The sequence below is a fragment of the Abramis brama genome (genome assembly GCF_963993115.1).
Source record: "Abramis brama genome assembly, chromosome: 23".
NCBI classification, from domain to species: domain Eukaryota; kingdom Metazoa; phylum Chordata; class Actinopteri; order Cypriniformes; family Leuciscidae; genus Abramis; species Abramis brama.
Window position 1 is genome coordinate 22,430,100 of NC_139985.1, and position 19,259 is coordinate 22,449,358.

The window sequence follows — 19,259 nt, forward strand, 5'->3', positions numbered from 1 at the left end:
CGATGTAAATGAGTTTTACATTGTTAAGGGGAGAAACCCCAGGTGAATAGAAAAAAAACAAAAAAACTTATAGATATCAGCATGAAACTTCCCCAGTTGATTACTGATGTTAAGAAAAATATCTTTTGTATTACAAGTTTTTAGAATATTTATGTTTAAATATGCAAATTAGGTAGTATCTCATTAAATATGCACTAATTTGCATATATTTCCATTTCCAGAAGAGAAATCTGAACATTGGATAAAGCCAGATTCAAAATTCGTGTTTCATTTTGTTTACACATTACAGTCAAAGGTTTTTACAGAGGGGATTTTGGATATCTCTTTTATCACTAATTTAATTAGAAAAAACTGTCAACAGCCATAAAAAAAAAGAAAAAAAAAGAAATCAATTTTCGCCCCGTTTTTAGGTATAAAATGTTGTACAAATCAGAATCTGAATGATATATGAACAAACCCCTCTGTAAAAACCTTAGAGAATATAGATAGGAATACAACTGGAAAGTTTGGTGTATGTAAGTGCTGCTGAAGTGGAGATTTCTGGCTCAGAGTATGAGAAAAAAACATTGAGAAAAAGGTCTTTAAAATTGACATCAGCCAATAAGATTTGGCTTTTAGAGTTAAATGCCCCATTGTACTTTCACGATTGGTTGCTGATAAAAAGGAAATGACCATATTTGGATCCGACAACATTGTACAGGAGAGAGAACTTTCCAACGGTATATGTGATGACAGGGTGCAGACAGCGATCGCGGAGCAGCATGTTGATTTGGAACGCCAACTTTTGTTGAATTTAGGAGAAATCTACAGACGCAAATAGACAAAGTGTAGTAAAATAAAGACCTGAATGTGTATTTTGGACTTTTTCACCACAAGTCTGAAAGAAGACATGTTATTGAAGACATGTTATTGTAGACAAATGGCCCAAAATCTCAAAATTGACCAGTTAAAAAAAAAAACAACAACAATGTTTTTGCCTGCCGTGTCTCCCCTTAAAGCAAAGAACAAGAGTCAATTTTCATAAACTGCCGCTGAAACGGAAAACAGTACTGCTTTGTTTCCTGGTACACATTAAGACTGCCTCCCACTGCCTCAAGATTTCCATAGTAATAATTGGGTAAACAATGTGTTGTCAAAATGAGTGTCAGACTGTTTTTGTTCATTTCGCATTCCATGCAATAAAGTTTTGAAACAAATTTTCCTTCCCATTATTGTATTAAATTATTATTATTATTATCTGGCTAGTGTAATCAAATTAATATTAGGACCTACAATTAATTTGCCTTCCCTAATTTCCTGATGACAACACACAACTACACATGCGACTCCAACGCGTGTATGAGGATTAAGGTCCTCAATGAAAACTACAAAACTACATCCCATATCAAAATTAAAGGAGCCATATGTAAGATTGTGGCCAAAACTGGTACTGCAATCACTTTCAAATTACTGTAAGGCGGTGTATCCCCTCCCCCTCCCCCCTGACTCGAGGTTGCCAGATAGGCTGCAGGATCCAGCAGGAACGTAGGCTGCTACGTAGCTGTGGTAACTAGAGCAGAGCTGGCAACCCGGATGCCGAAACACTACTGACTTCGTGATTGGTAGATAGGTGGAGGGTGGTGCTTCAGGCCAAAACACAAGATGACAACATCAACATCAGTTGAGGGCTGCAACTTCACTTTTTATATGACAATATCCTGGCCGTACTACTGTTGTCAGTGATATAAGTATTTGAAATGAACATGATTTCTTAATGTCTAGTGACATATCAGGGCCATTTTATGATTAATTGAAATACATTTCTTACATACAGCTCCTTTAAATTGCAAGGTGAGTTATTCACAAATTGTCAAGAGTGCTTGTTATAAAAGTAACATCATTCTTATACAGTTGTTGTTTAAGCCAAAGCGAAAACGTCACTCGTCAGCATAACTATCACCCAACACTAGTGTTCTCTGTTAGATAGAATAAATCCCTGGGACACACAATGAGCTTTTTAACTCTGCAGATTAGGGGTGGAACGGTACATGTATTCGTATTGAACCGAAACGGTATACCCTGAGAATACACGGTATACAAACAAATAAAACTCGCGTGCAATTTAATTAATGTAATGCGGAACTATTGTTAGATACGCAGGTTCTTTAGGGACACCTAATCTGTAGTCCTGCCTTAGCTCTGAAGCTCGGTGACATGAACAGGCTGCGATGTCAAGATTGCAATGCTGGAATATGTTGTGTGTGTGTGTGCGCGTGTGTGTGAGAGAGAGGCGCGGGCGCGATCGAACAGTGGAAACATAAAAACATACTCCGTCATTTTGTTTGTATCTCTCTCTCTCTCTGTTTAAAAGCAAAAAATATTTATCCAACCCCATTTAAAAACTGTTCTGTCGGTGCCGTCTTTTGGACATTCATCATATTGCATTGGTTTTCATTTCTTGTCCTCAAACAGAGCACTAATCTGTTTATTTTCAAGTTACACATTCTACATTGATTAAACAGAAAATCAAATATGTTTTTAATGGTAGTATTATTTTATACAGAAATAAATTATTTATAATTAAGATGAGAGTAAAGTTAGTGTTAATTAAAATGAAGGAAAACAAATATATTGATCTGAAATGTAGCAAATTAATTTTAAATTCATTCAGGTACAATTACCAAACATATCTCAAGGTCTTTTTGTCTTTTTATTAATTTAATTATATAAAACTATTGTCAGGGCACTACAAATAAACTGGTTCTATGCCTTTACTTTATTAATAAAACTTATTTAAAAAATACAAGGCTTAAGACATTTATTTTCCTCTGGTGGAACATCCTGAGACATGCAAAAAAAAAAAAAAAAAAAAAAAAAAAAAAAAAAAAATTGCCTTCTGTATTTTTGTTTTGCTTTTCCCTCCATTGTACCGAACTCGTACCGAACCGTGATGTCTGAACCGAGGTATGAACCGAACCATGACTTCTGTGTACTGTTCCACCCCTACTGCAGATCTCATGCACAAACAGATACATTACACACTAAAGGAAAAGTAAAACATTAAAAAGTATCTTATGACCCCTTTAAAATTAGTAATCACAAAACGTGACATTTCTCTGGTATTTGTAACATCAGTTATCAGAATGTGGGAATTTAGATAACTGCAGTTCAGATAATCTTTGTTTCCAAAGTTTCACTGTTAATTGAAATTAATTTGATTTATTGAATTTGAAGTGAGTGTCATCATCCAAATGATTGTCAATCCAAACTTAGCTTGTCAATAGTCTAGTGACTTCAGTTAACTTGGTTTTGTTTGCTTAGGCTCTCCCTATCACTGCCCAATAAAAACACCATCAATCTTAAGCCCAATCTTTACAAATGCTGGACAGATCTATGGACTACTAGATCATGCGTGGCATAGTCTATGGCCTGAATACTGAGTGCGTATGGCTTCACACATTGCTATCAGAGGCATAATTGAAGGATTAAGTCTGTTGAACTGGCACAACAGTGAAAGATACTGCAAGCAAGTGAAGCACACACAAATATACATGCGCATAAATACATCATTAAAAGCATTGCTATCTTGACATCACAACCTCAACAGCTCAATTTAAACAGTAGGGGCTCTGCTAGTCAGCATGACAACCACATCAAGGCAGTGGTATGACATTTACATTTTACATTTATGCATTTGGGAGACGCTTTTATCCAAAGCGACTTACATTGCATTTCAAGGTACACATTTTTATATTCTTATCAGTTCTTGCTTTTCCTGGGAATCAAACCCAAGACCGTGGCGTTGCAAGCGCCAACGCTCTACTGTTTGAGCTACAGAAAGCTCAAACAGTATGACCATAGACTGTGTGACAAACACATTTTGGAACATCATGTGAAGGTTGCCGTTTTAAGTGGATATTAGGACACGAATGAAGTACAAAACCTTGTTTACGTAGTAATGGTTTAAAAACCAAACGTAATATAGTAGGGGTGTAGGAAAAAAAACGATTCATATATGAATCGTGATTCTATCTTCAACTGATTTGTGTCGATTCACAAATATCAAAAATCTATTTTCTAAAGTGTTACACTTTAACTCTGCAGTACTACTTAAAGTTACTTAAAGTCATTGATGTTAAATCACAATAAGCCACGAACAAGGACTCAATGCGGTGCCTATCACAACACTGGGCAAGCTAACCTATCACAGCACATTTTGTATTTCAGAAGGAAGGACTTCATCGAAACAGGAACTACATGACGCATTCAAGCCAGACTGGGGAGAGAGGTGCTATAATAATGTAAAATATGTGAAAAATAATGTGTTTTTAGAACAATCAAGCATGAAAGCGTATTCTAGTACACCTCAAAAACAAAATCAAGACTTCAAAAAAAGAGCATAATAGGACCCCTTTAATCTATAGCAGTTTTTGTGCATTTGTATTATACTAAATGTCTTTAGGCTACTGTTTTTCATAAATACCATAGAAACAACGTAGTTTTTTTTTTTTTACCATGGTAGTGAAGTGCAATGTGTGGTTTTACCTGTGGTTAACATGATCTAAATACTATGGAAGACCACATTTTACCCTATAAAATATTACCCTATAAAAATCACTTTGTTACAATTTTTACAGATGTTGCTGTTTTTGTAAATGAACAAATTTACATTTCATTCCATCTCAAGAACACATTGGTGAAATCACTCACACTCAAGCTAGGTGAATTTGGCTAGTGTTTGTCATGTTCTGATGATAAAACAACAATTAACTGTCTGGTTTCCACAACTTTCACTCAGGACCAAAAATCTGCCATTAAACTTGAAAGAAATAAAGATTTGACATTCATCATGATAATTATCTATAAACTAATATGAACATTTTTACCTTGATAATTTTTGGCCATATCGCCCAGCCCTACATGAATGTAACAAAATACGACTTATCTGTCTTTTTTTTCTTTCTCAACAATGCAATTTTGACTCGATGCAACTGTTTTTGTTGTTGTTATGGTAGGTACTAATCCTGAACCTACCCCTAAACTTAACCCATTTAAGTCCATGTAATTACCTTTAGATTAACCAGTATTTTCTTAGGTAAGTACACTGCAAGTGCATGTACTGTAAAATAAAAGGTGCAACCCAAAATTTGATGTTCAATTTGAATGGGCCACACAACTTCTGTGGAACAGAAGATATTTTGAAATAAATCAAATTTATTTCGGGGGAGTCGGGGAAAAAAACATACTCGGTTACTAACGTAACCTCGGTTCCCTGAGAGTAAGGAACGAGTATTGCGTAGCTATACGCAGTGGGGGAAACTCCTTTCCTCAGATTATTGAAGCCTTTTTGTAAAACGCATTGCAGCTGCACAGCGAGTGTCTGGCTCACTCATTGGCTGTGCTGCGGCAACTGCATATCCAATGGCGAGGCGGGGTTTTACACACGTCAGAGACTGCCAAAATGGGCGTGGCTACGTCTCTAAAAGAGCCCGAAATCGCCATTTTAACAGGTTTAAACTGAGTGAAGCGACAAACTTGTCATGTTACTATAGTGCGGCCGGCTACACATTACTCGTTCCCTACTCTCAGGGAACTGAGGTTACGTTAGTAACCGAGTACGTTCCCTTTCGAGTCACTTCGTTTTGCGTAGCTATACACAGTGGGGACGCAATGTAAAACTCTGCACTATAAGTAACTGGTTGCAAACTGAAACTCAGGACCCCTGAGCTCACAGGACAAGCCAGAACCGGACACCGTTGGGTCTGAACATATATAGAGATGTCAATAAGTTCATACCCCAATACAGGGTTTCTGCAGGTATCTTCAATTTAAATTTAATGCTTTTTAATGCCATTTTTTTCATTTTTAATGCCATACATGACCCATGACTAACCACAGACATATATTAGTGCTGTCAATCGATTAAAAAAAATTAACTTGATTAATCATAAATTTTTTCCGCAATTAAAAACACCTACATTTGTATAGGTTTATATTAGTTTATATATTTTATAATGTAATAATTTCACAGTTAATCTACAAATGAATGTAGAGACAACATAAAGGCCAGTCTCACTGATACTAATACAGCTATTGATGTCTGGATAAAAATGATTTCTCCCCCCTAATTTTAAACATTAATTATAGCCATCCAACATTACATTATATACATACATATACATTTTTTAACATTAGACTTAAAAAAAATGACAACTTTTAATTTAAGTGAACTTAATCCACACATAAACCCATAATAAATGTAATATTTACCTTTGCCCTTCCTGTCTAACAGGTAGGACGTATACAGAATAGGCATGTGCCGGTATCAAATTTTCATGCTGCGATTAATTGATTGAGCTTTTATCACTGTATACGGTATTATCACGATATTTTAATTGCTATAATTATTAAAGGTTAAAAATTAACAAATTAAATTAAATACAATTTGGTTTTCATTATAATAAATTATGACACAAGTAAAAATATAATACAAATGCAATATAGTGCACATATTTAGCAAAATACTCCTCTCTATAGCTATTTTTTCTAGTCAACTAATGTGTTTGATCATTAAATGGCTTTCCTGAGGTAAATGTAACGTTCTGTGACATAATTGTTCACCTGCAGTTTTATTGACCTCTTTCCGTGGTTGAAAAACACTGATTGATCGATATTATGTATGAGGCATAAATACCTTTCGGTAAGTTGTACTGTATCTTTAAATAAAAAGTAACAGAGGATCGGTTTACTTGAACTGAGGCGCTACAGCGATCGGTCATGTCACATTTACAAGCGCCAAAACGGTATTTATTGTCTGAATTTCGTAATAAAATGGACAGAACATGAGAGCTGAGATTTTTTTTCATATCAAAAGTAACCTGCTCTGTCTAGTCTGTCGGTGTCAGTGTCCTCTTTGCTCCGTGATTTTTCTCTGCGTGAGAAAATGGATGTGTGGCGCGAGAGCATGTGAAAAGTGTCGATTGCGTGAGTCTCACGCTGAATGCGTAGAGTTGGCAGCCCTGCTTTTAGAAGGGGGATAAATCGTCAGCAGCGTTCCTCCTTCCGCCATGCTTCTTCTCCATGTGAGGATTGTTTACATTAACTAGAGTGCGCACTGCGCCGCATGCACACAGTGCTTCATGTGGGGATTGTTTACATCAGAGTGCGCACGTGTTTCGCGCAGCATTTACGCAGTGTTTGTTTAAGCGGTTGATGGAAAATAAGCTAATGCGCGTTCTATAAATATAAATTCTGATCTATTATTTTTCACGGTATTTTGAAGTGCCCGCGATAACAATATCGTGCATATTCATTACCGCGATTTATCGCATTACCGAATACCGGCACATGTCTAATACAGAAATTGAATAAAGTTATCAAACAGTCTGCGCGGCATAAATTATAGATTAAATATAGACTAATGCTTATTAAAGCTACAAGAGTTCTTTAGTCAATAGCAGTGAGTAATTTTCTCTGTTCCCTTTGTTCTGTGATTAACTTCACTGACGGTAAGCTTTATTGGCTGCTGTCCCTTTAAGAGCAGCCGCTGCTGACAGAAACACGGATCTAACGCGCCTCATTCTCTCAACTCTTTGCGTTCATTAAAGACTTTATTTCACTAATTTAAGAATGCTCTTATGTTATGAGGATTCTCGACAAAACAGACATTTTGGCATAATAGGGTCAAGCGTGAAAGAGAACCGCTTTCTGGTGCGCAGTCTGTGTGCAGGATACTGGCGTGCGTCTTTCTCTCTGTGCGTGTCAGGACATTCACAGGCAGCGCGTTTAAAAGCATTTACATGAATAAGAGCGGGATCATATAATGTAACGCTACCCAAAGGATGACAAAAATTAACGAATGCTGCGTTTTGTGTTAAATATTTTAACGCGTTAAACTGGACAAAAATTAATCGCATGCGTTAGCGCGTTAATGTTGACAGCCCTAATTAACACAGACAGTAATCAACATTTATACCACTCAAGTCAGTCCAACATATACCACTCAAGAGACAGTGCTGTGACAAAACATTGCATGACAACAAAACTGCACAAAAACGCAAAGTGAGCTTCAACAGCGGATGTCAAGTTACTACACATAGTTAATTGCTGTCTGCCTTTTTCCGTCGATTTGTGGCTGTCAGACTGCATATGAGATTTTACGGCGTTGATTCCCATTGTAGCTACCCAACTTAAATACCTTTTTACAAACGCTGCAAAATCCTTCTTTATTTTGACCACCAACGGGCTGCAACCATGTCCTAAATTGTTTGTCTTCCTTGCACTTTCCCATTTTTCTGGTCTAGTTTTATTCCTGTTGTTCCTGCTGTTCAAAATGCCCATGTCATCTCCGCATCACGGCAATTTTGCTCCGGCCGGAGGCAATCACCAAACTGGTTCCGCGTGTTTTTATCACACTAACGTACATATTTTGCAACAGCAAATAAAAATGATTAATTATGAAGGCTATATTCCAATAAATTGATAATATAAAATTTTCTTCAAAACGATTTGAATGCCTGTAGGATTACAATTTAATGCTTTTTAATGCCCAGCGGAAACCCTGCAATATATTATACCAATAAGACTAGACACCGTCGGGTCTGATTATGCATAGAAGAATATGAGAACCAAGCCAGAGGCGGGTTTCATAATAAGGGATAATGTGCTTATGAACAGTAACATGACACGTAGATAAGATACATCGTCTGGTCTAGATCATACAGAAAGGATATTCGCCTGCAGGGAAGGAACCTCCATGTTATAAAACTTCACGAATGTGGAGGGCGAAGACCAACCGGCCGCTGCACAAATGTCCTGAATAGGAAACCCAGAGGACCAAGCCCATGACGAGGCCATGCCCCTAGTTGAATGGGCTCTAGTACCAATAGGGCAAGCCTGACCCACTGAGGTGTATGCCAGAGAGATGGCATCCACTATCCATCTGGACAGTCTTTGCTTCGTGACTGGAGACCCCTTAGCTCGGCCACTGAAGCAGACAAAGAGCTGTTCTGATTGCCTATAGGGCGCAGAACGCTCCAGATAGACCTTTAATGCTCTAGCAGGGCAGAGCAGATTAGCCTCCCCATCCTTTTCGGAAGGGGGAAGAGCTAATAATGTAATCACCTGTGCTCTAAACGGTGTCGAGAGCACCTTAGGTACATAAACATGTCTGGGTTTGAGAGTGACTTTAGAGTCACCTATTCCAAACTCCAAACAGGAGGGGGCTCACAGAGAGCGCCTGCAGATCGACCACTTGCTTGATAGATGCCAGTGCCAGCAGGAGAGCAGTCTTTAGCGAAAGTGATTTGAGATCAACCAACTGAAGCGGCTCAAATGGCGGACCCTTCAGGGCCCCAAGGAGCGTGGAGAGGTCCCAAGACGGTATGAAAGGAGGTCTGGAGGGGTTTATCCTCCTGGCTCCTTTTAGAAACCATACGACCAAGTCGTTTCTTCCTAGTGATTGGCCAGCCACCGGAGCATGATAAGCTGCTATGGCTGCCACATAAACTTTGAGCGTGGACGGGGAACGGCCCGCATCCAACAGCTCTTGTAGGAAAGAGTATCACTGATACCTCGCACGACTGGGGTTCAAAGTGTCTATCCGAGCACCAGCCGGAGAACACTGACCACTTCAGGGCATAGAGGCGCCTGGTAGACGGGGTTCTAGCCTCAGACCTTCAAGACCTTCTCAGGGAGGTCCCTGGGTACCCGTTGAGGGGCCACACATGTAGAGCCTATAAGTCGGGGCGAGGGTGCCAGATCGTCCCGTTCGCCTGTGTGAGGAGATCTTTCCTCAGAGGGACAGGCCAGGGGACTTTGTCCATCATCTGAACCAGCTCTGGGAACCACGGCCTGGATTTCCAGAGGGGGGCCACTAGGAGGATTGGGCATCCGCTCTCCCTGACCCGTTTGATGACCTGGGGAATCATTGAAACGGGGGGGGAACGCATAAAGGAGATGACTGGGCCAGGGATGGGCCAGCGCATCCCTGCTCTTCGAAAAGAACGCTGCGCAGTGAGTGTTGTTTCTCGAGGGGAAAAGGTCGACTTCGGCCTTGCCGAAAATACTCCATATCAGACGAACCATCCAAGGGTTTAGAGACCACTCGCCTAGGGGAGTGTTGTCTCGAGAAAGCATATCCGCACCCAGATTCTAAATGCCAGGGATATGTGCGGCTCTCAGAGAGCGAAGGTTGGCTTGCGTCCAGAGAAGGAGGTCTTTCGCCATGGTGTACAGGTTGCCTGACCTGAGACCACCCTGGCAATTTATACATGACACCACTGACATATTGTCCGTGCGGACTAAGACGTGGTGTCCTTTGAGGTTTGACAAATGCTTTCAGGGCCAAACAAACGGCCTTCATTTCCAGGCAGTTGATATGCAAGTACTTCTTCGTGCTCGACCAGAGGCCAGAGACAGGCTTGCCCTCGTGCAGCGCTCCCCAACCTAGGTTGGAGGCGTCTGTGAAAACCACTTTCCTCCTGGAGGCCACCCCCATGGTCACGCTTTCGTGGTACCAGTCCTGAGCCCGCCAGGGAATCAGGGTCCGTAAACAACAGTGATTCACCGTAATGTGCAGGCTGCCTGACTGCCATGCATGGGCTGGTATGCGGCGTTTGAGCCAGTGCTGGAGCTGGCGCATATGCAGTAATCCCATACAGAGTACTGGCAATTGAGGCAGAGAAGTTTCTGAAACTTTTTGAGGGGTGTGCGCACGCCTGCTCTGAAGGAGGCTGTCAGCTGTTGTACAGAGAGCGCACCCTCTGGTGTGAGCCGTGCTCTCATAGTTGTAAAGTCGATAACTGTGCCCAGAAAGATTACACTCTGGCTGGGGGTCAGTTTGCTCTTGAATAAATTGATTTTGAGCCCTAGGCACTCCAGATGGCCGAGGATCAAAGCTCTGTGTGTTAAAAGTTCGGTTCTCGACTGTGCCAGAACAAGCCAGTTGTCAAGATAATTCAACAAGCGCACTCCCTGAAGCCTCAGGGGAGAAAGCACCGCGTCCATGCACTTTGTAAACGTACGGGGTGCTAGAGACAGACCGAACTGCAGAACTGTGTACTAATAAGCCTGCCCCTCGAAGGCGAATCTCAAGAATGGCCTGTGATGAGGGGCTATCTGAATGTGAAAGTACGCGTCTTCCAGATCCACAGTAAAGAACCAATCCCCTGGGCGAACTTGCGCGAGGATTTGTCTGATAGTTAGCATCCTGAATGGCCGTCTCATAAGGGCTTTGTTCAGATGCCTTAAGTCTAATATGGGTCTGATGCCGCCGTCTTTTTTCAGTACTAGAAAATAGCGACTGTCTTAGCGTGGGGGGGGACTAATTCTGTAGCCCCTTTTGCTAACAGATTTTGTATTTCAGAGCGAAGCACGTGACACGCTGGATACACACGATAACCCAACTCGACACGCAGGGAATGGCTTGCCAGATTTGGCACATATTCGGGGACGGCCCGCCTAATACAGGGGGACCTAAAACCCTTATATTGTGATTTGTGCACATACTTAGTGTTGGGCTGACTGTAAAGGCTTTCGCTTCGGACAAAGTCAAAGTGACAACTGGGAAGGGGCCACCTAGTAAAGGGGGACTGGGAACCCGTGTGTTGTGTGCTTGAAACATACTCTTTATGTGCTTTATTTGGGTCGCTGCGAAAACAGCGTTTGTTTGTAGGGATGCGCGCAGTGCAGCAGGCCCAGTTTCTACAATATAAAATTCCCCAGCCACCTGAGCTGAACAGGGAGCTGTGGGGTTTTTCGTGGGTTTCTTTGAGGGTGGTCCGGCTAGCGCAAGACTCGAGCCCTCTCTTTTTAATCCCGTTGCTAGGAGGTCTTCGGAGGCCTAGGGTCCAACACAATGTTGGGTCGGGGGCCCTGGCGCCGGGGCAGTGGGTAGCGTTTAGCTGGCTGTGAGTGGCGGCGGGTATCAGCCGCAGGGCGGGGCCGAGAGGCCTGCTTCACCGGCTTCGCTGGCTGAGGAGAAGGCGGTGCGGTTTTGGGCCTACTCGACGTGGAGCTGGAGTGCTTGGGCAGGAATTGTCGCATAGCTTGGGACAACTTCTGCGCTTCGGTATGCCTCTCCGAAAATCTCTTCACCGCCGGGCCGAAGAGACCGGTGCTGGAGACGGGAGCGTTGAGGAAAACAGTTCTGTCCGCATCCTTAATCTCAGTGAGATTCAGCCAGAGGTGGCGCTCGAGCACGACTAGGTTAGCCATGCTCCTCCCGATAGCTTGCGCAGTAGCTTTGGTAGCACGCAAAGCTAAGTCTGTGGCACTCCGAAGATCATGGAAGGCCTCAGGGTCCGGGCCAGCCTCGTCCATCGATTGGAGGAGTTTGGCCTGGTAGACCTGCAACACAGCCATCGTGTGCAGGGCCGATGCAGCTTGGCCGGAGGCGGAGAAAGCGCGTCCAGCGAGAGCTGAGGTATTTCGGCATGGCTTGGTCAGGTGCGGCCTCTTCGAGGGGCGGCAGCAACTCGTAGCCCTTTTCCGCCGCGCCGTCAACAGAGGAGAGCGTTGCGGAAATAGAAAAGATTGTGCGGGCAGAGTAGGGAGCGCACCACGTCTTGGTTAGTTCTTCGTGTACCTCAGGGAAGAACGGCGCAGGCCTATGACGAGGGACCTGCTGGCGCCCTGGTCCAGCCATCCAGCCGACTCGTCCGAGACAGCCACGGTGAGGATTCGCAGCATCTCCGCGTCCGAGTTAGTCCAGAGGGCTGTTTTATAAAAGACGCTAAGAAAAGCGGGGATTAAACTCCAAAACCGGACTTGAATGAGCCTAACAAATAAGTTGGGGCTAAAGTGGTTCCATAAAAGGTAATTGAAGTTCACGCAATCTCACGAATTTGATCCAGGTTTATCTAGTCTAGATAATTGCGTGCACGCGTTTCTTAAGCAGCCCTAGAGGTCGATCGTGGATCAAATCGATCCACCATCAAACAGCGTATATTTTGTGCTGTTTTATGCATTTGTGACATGTTTTTTTTCCCCTCAGTGCAAAACTTACATTTTACAGTTATATTCTCCATCTGTAAATGTTAGAAAGTTAATCTTCATATTGAACGAGCGCTGCTGTATGCATGCACGCCAAATAGGAGCGCAATAATTCTGACTAAAATATACATTTTGCTTGGAAAATTAATATGCAATATTTTATAACACTAGAAATATCTTCTAATTATAATAATTTATCTTTAGGATGTTGGATAAGTTGCCGTAAACTTCTAGCGAACATAAGTACTTCAGTGAACAGAAGTAGCCTAATTCAGGGAAGATTTTTTTTTAAGAAACTAAATATATAAAGATACAAAATATAGTTTTGGGTATAGGACCTATGCTACTTAATAAAGATGATGTATACTTATTTAGAATGCTGAGAATTACTGCTTTTAATGCAATACTTTTTTGGAGAAAGCAAGAATCCCCAGTTTTAAATGAGTAGATTTAGTTTCTAAAGTACATTATGGAGAGGATAACATGAAATTAAGAGCAAATGTATACATTTTGAAAAGATATGTGCAACTCTAAAATCAAAGAATATTCCATAAAATAAAGGAATATATATTAGCCTACATTAACTACATTTTTATATAACCCTCCCTCCCTTTTATTTCTAGTTATTTGTTATTTTATTTATTTACTTATTTAATATGGAATATTTGATATTCAAATAATATTACTTGAATAACTATTAGGAATTACGTGTCATTATAAGAGTTTGATATAAATATGTGAATGTTACATTTTTATTAATATTTATTTATTGTTTTTTGTCTTTTCCCCCTTAAATCATATGTAAAGTGTGTAACTATGTACTTTTTGGTTATTTTTTCTAATTATGTGTTTTTTAGGCTATGTGTTGGTATGTGTATGTGTTGGTATCACAAAAGAAAAAAAGTAGAAGGAAAAATAAGGAATATTTATTGGGGGAAAATATGATGTCTTTAAAGGAACTGTCTATTTGTATAATTGTGTTAAACGTGTTTGAATTGAAAGACATAAAGTACATAATAAATATATATATAATAGTGGTTAATTAAGTCCAATAATGGTACGAGAGAGTGTCAGTGGTAATATCATTGTGTTCTTGTCGGTCAGTGTTAGAGGATCTGTGTAACAACTGAGGCTTAGCCTGACAGTTAGCCTGCCCTGGACCAGGCTAGTTTCCCAGCACAAGTTGCCAGGGTAACTGAGTTTGAACTATTTTAAGTTTTCTTTATGAAACAGAATCCACCACAATAAGTCTGACTAACCAAAATAAGTCTGGCTTGTATTCTAATCTTGTTTTATGGAACAACCCTCTGGTGGCTGAGGCGCTGGCACTTGACTGAGAACATGGGTGGGGTCGACAGAGCCCAACCAATCCTCCTCAGACGCAGCAATGGAGAGGGCTGTCGTTGCGTTCGTCGTCCGATCCACCGAATGAGACAAGGCCGCCACGTAGGGATTGGGGGCGCTTGTCCGCCTGAGAGAACAGGACTGGTGACGGCATTTGAGCAGGAGAAAGCGAGGCACACGGGGACGTGGCCAGCGTGGGCTCGCTTATTTCCATACCCTCGGGCTGCCGTTGGCTGCGGCGCTTCTTTTTCCTCGGGAGAAGTAGAGCGGGAAAAGGAGCAAGAGAAGCGGTGTTGTTGTCTTTGGAGAGAGCTAGCCGCGTCCGAAGCACAGAGACAGGTATGCTCTCGCAGACCGAGCAGCCACCAGCGGAGAGTGCGGCTTCAGCATGGGAGATTCCCAGGCATGAGACGCACTTTGTGGCTCGTTCAGGCTGTGAAGGCTTGTTTCTACGGCATTGGTCTTTAACCCTTGTGCATCCTTGAGGACATTTTTGTCCTTTTCAGTTTTGGTTTTTTTGATCACTTTGCCTGTGTTAATGCTAACTGCATAAAATTTGGCACGGGTGTGTATTTTTATTGGAATTTTACTATTTCATCACCATTTCCTTTAAAAAAATCTATTTTGCACTAGTTACACAAAATACTTCCTCTCAGGACCTTTCGGACAAAAATGGCCCCATTGAAACCCATTAAAACTGCATTTTTTAATCCCTGTGCCGTTTAACTATAAAATGATGCAATCTTTTTTAATAGGCTTTCATTCTGTTGGCAAGGCTTCAAAATTGACATTTTTACAATTTTTTCAGGTTAGGCCTATAAAGCAAATACTCGCTTTATTTCTGTTTTCTGCTTCGGCATATTATAGAGCCAACTGGATAAATTATACAACGATAATTGTGTGGGTTTGTTGGTATGGATGTCTAAGTGTGGTTTGTATGTGTGTAATAAAATAAAAAGTGTGTTTGTGTGCTTGTAATATTTGAGAGAGAAAAACTCAACTGCAAATCGAAAATCCAATCACTGTGTTCACCAGTGGAGTTTTGCTGGCATCCAATGGGGAAAGTCCGGTACTGCGCCCAAACAAAATCTTACTGAAAGCTAATTTGAGATATCATCCTCAAATTCGGAACACAACCGGTTTAGATTTATGGCTTTGAATTTATGTCAGTTTTAGAGTTCCAAATGTTTCATAAAATATATATTTTATATAAAATATTGATTATAATGTTCATAAATATTTTTCATAAACTTAAACTTCTATAACATTTTTTTGGTTGCACTTTTTTAAATTTTTTACTTCAACAACAATCTGCCAAGGGTCTTTAAAATGAGACCAAACTTAACCCTTATAGGTCGGCAATCACGCCGGCGTGATCTGATCGCTTTTTTCCTTATCAGTGCAAAAAGTAATCAAAATTCTAATATTAATTTTTATTTTATATGCTTGTATTATACATCAATCGATCCTGTTAAATGTGTATTATTTTTGTGTATACTCACAATAAAAACAAACTGTTGTGCTTTTTGCCAAATAAAGAAAAATAAACACGAGGCGAGTTCTGCCTTCTCTCTGCCAGTGTAGTCCATTCTGAAACGCGTCCGAAAATGAATCACAACTCAGCGAATACTTCTCACACAGGCACGTGAGATATGTCTCTATGAAGCTTGAAATCTCTTCTTTTAAATGAAGTAATTTATATAAAAAACAAATGTTTTCAACTCATGTAATCCGTTTGAAAGCAAGGAGAGGTACCGTTTTTCCTTCTGCCTCATTATCTCTAAATGAGCTGAGGCCGCCCCGCCCCCCGGCGCGATTCACATGTAAATAGTTAGGTGATCTAGTATGCATCGCATACGCCCCCCGATCAATGCCTCAGACGACGAACGGCAGCATTTTGAAGAGCGAATTCCGCCGAGGACACAATTTCGGAGTAAGTTTTACTTAAAAGTCTTTTGTCTTTTATTTTTCGTGTTCGCATTTATGAGGAAAAAACAATATTACGTGACAGTTCTCCATTATGGACGCGAGCGCTCTAAAAAAAGCACTAAAAGACTTTCAAACTTTCACAGAGACCTCAAAACAGAAAGTACAAATCCTTTCTTTAAAACGAATTTCGTTTTGTATCAGTTGTATCTTAATTTTAATAATTTTTTCATTAACAAATTTCCTGGATTTAAAGTAAATATAGGCTAGCAATCCCAACATAAGGTGCTTGAACTGGAGATCATCATTAACCAGACCGTAGCCTACTCGCCTCACATGTCTAAAAAATGTGAAATATATTTACAGAAAGCTGGTTCTAAACAAAACCATCCAAAACAAAAAACTATGTAGCCTAATAAATGTGCATTTCTCCGGTGCGTTCACTAGCCTACTGCGAAGATCGCGAGTCAATAGGCTATCGTCAACTTCATCTTTGCCAGAAATTAAATTTAAATCGCGTGTGTGAATGAATGATGATGTTTTAGCAAACTGTATTGCTATACTGAGATGAGTAAAAATCGACTGAAATATGTTGAAATAAAATGTAGGCTATTTGTATAAGCAACGTATTAAACTGCAAATTAACAATATGCCCTAATATTTCATGAAACCAACGTTACAGTCAGGCGAAATATGAAAGACAACATCTTGTTGACTAGATTTGGGTACAGTTTTTACTGTAGAATATACTGCCACGTCAAATAAGCTTTTGTTTAGCAATTTCTATATATAAATTACTATTTTTGTCAAAAATAAGTCATCAACTAAGATGTTAGCTGTTCCAATGTTGACTAAATTCAAACTAATGAATACATAGATAAAATGTAGGCCTATAATCATTTTTTTTTACAAAGAAAGAGTACACTTGAAATATTGTTGAAATTGTAATTATTGTTGTAATTGTAACCTTTTTAATAAAATAGCAAAACATATTTACAAGATAGATGTAAGCAAAATCTTAAATGGTCAATATAAGTCTTCTTCTAAATATATCTTTTGTCCTTGCATTGTGGCTCAGTCAGTTTCACACCTGAGTGAATGGCTCATCATTATGCAGAGTGGGATGGGACATTGTATTTCTCAGGTGTAAACCACTCCTCGTTCACGCCCCCCTCGCATATTGGCTTTCCAAGCAAAACCTGTTTTACATCAATTTAAATCAATGTATGGTTTTATGTGAACGATAAAGCAAGACTATTTTCACATAATTTTGAAGAAAAAATTCTAGGCGAGGACATCCATTAGTCAAAAGTCTTATTGACACATATTTACTATGTGTTTTGTGGCCTTATTTCAGAAATTTTAGTTTTTAGTTTTTTCAATATCCATGCATAAACATTATTCTCTCAAAAATAAAAACATGTACATACACGTGGCTCATATATATTATTGTAGCCCTGTTTGTGCTTTATAGAGTGAATTTACACCTTTGCCATTAATATGTTTATAAGCAACTGAAAAAAGCACAAATGTCAGGGCATGTCAGAACATCTCAAGGGCCCCAAAAACAGCCCAGACCCCAGAGGGTTAACATAACATAATTAAACTAAGTCTGTAAAGTGCTTCTCTGTATTTTCTCTCAAACTTACATCCTCTGTGTCCTTTACTCGTAGGATCTGCTCTCGTAAGTCCTGCAGGTCATTGAATGTGGACTGTGCTGTGATTGAGTACACAAGAGCAAAGCCCTGACCATTCTTCATGTACAGGTCCCTCATGGCTGTGAACTGCTCCTAAAATAAGAAGGAAAAACATCATGAAATTTTACATTGAGACTTACAAGTAAATCCATAAAACTTTCGTTCATCTTTGAAATTCAAAGAAATATATTTTATTGAAACCTGAGGTTTCTGTCCCTTCACTGAAAATACAAAACTGACAATTCAAAATGGCATAAAAAGTTTTTGAAAAAAAGTTGGGTGGACTTTCAGAGGAGAGAATGAGAGAATGATTGTGGTAACCATGGTTTTGTAGCTGAAATGTGGCATATACATATCAAATTATATTATAATAATGTAGACATTTATTAAAGAAGTAAAGAAACATAACTAAAGTAACTGTTATTAAGCTATAGCTGTTTTGTGAATTTATAGTAAATGTTCTTAGGCTATTGTTTTTCATAATATAATAGAAAACAGTTACAGTATATAGCTTAGTTTTTACCTTGGCATTGATGTGCCATGCATGGTTTTACCTGTGGCTATCATGACCTACAAATATATACAATATAATACTACGGAAGATCAATGATGAATTTTAATAAGAGTAGAGGTAACTCATGTCAGAAGTAAAATTTTACCCTATGAAGGGTTACAAATTTAAGAATCTATTTCAAATATGTTTTAGATCTGCGGATCCTACTCCCTTACATAACATCACATAAGAAAACTAAACGTTGAACTGTGTGTGAACGTTATCTAGTCTTAGTTCTCGTGACCATGTGTTGTTTATACCATTTGGGGGGTGCCATTATCTCAGTTGGGGGTAATTGCCTCTATTGTTTTTAGATGATTAGATTCAGTGGTCATCTTTAAGGCAGGGTGACTTTCAAGGACTGCCCACTGAATGCCTATAAAGATACCATGTAAAGTTACTTTAGATTAGATCATATTGGAAGTACTACAGCAACGTACAGCGGAGTTCTCAATAAAGAATAACTTCTGTTGAACGTGATCCCAACTGTCTCCTGGTCTTGCGTCGATGAAAGAAAACTTTACAACAGATGGTGCCCTGTGACCCGGATGGAGAAAAAGGAAACTCAAAGAACTTCAAGCTCAAAGAACTGAATCTTGAAACTTCAAGCTCAACAAAAGATCTGACAAAGATTGCCAGACTGAATCTTTCCAGCTTCCTCCAGATTGAAAACTTCAAGCTCCAAAAAGATCTCAATGCCTGACTGAGTTCCAGACTGAATCTTGAAACTTCAAGCTCAAAGATCTCAACAAAGCTGACAAAAATCT

General features: G+C 39.9%; 1 protein-coding gene across 1 annotated transcript in view; it reads right to left on the reverse strand.

The window, feature by feature from the left end:
* rap1ab (RAP1A, member of RAS oncogene family b) overlaps positions 1-19,259 on the reverse strand; it is a 59,712-nt gene that overhangs the window by 8,824 nt on the left and 31,629 nt on the right. Inside the window, exon 5 of the mRNA XM_084101947.1 lies at positions 17,892-18,032. Coding sequence (XP_083958073.1) covers positions 17,892-18,032 — 141 coding nt within the window. The remainder of the gene's footprint in view (positions 1-17,891; positions 18,033-19,259) is intronic.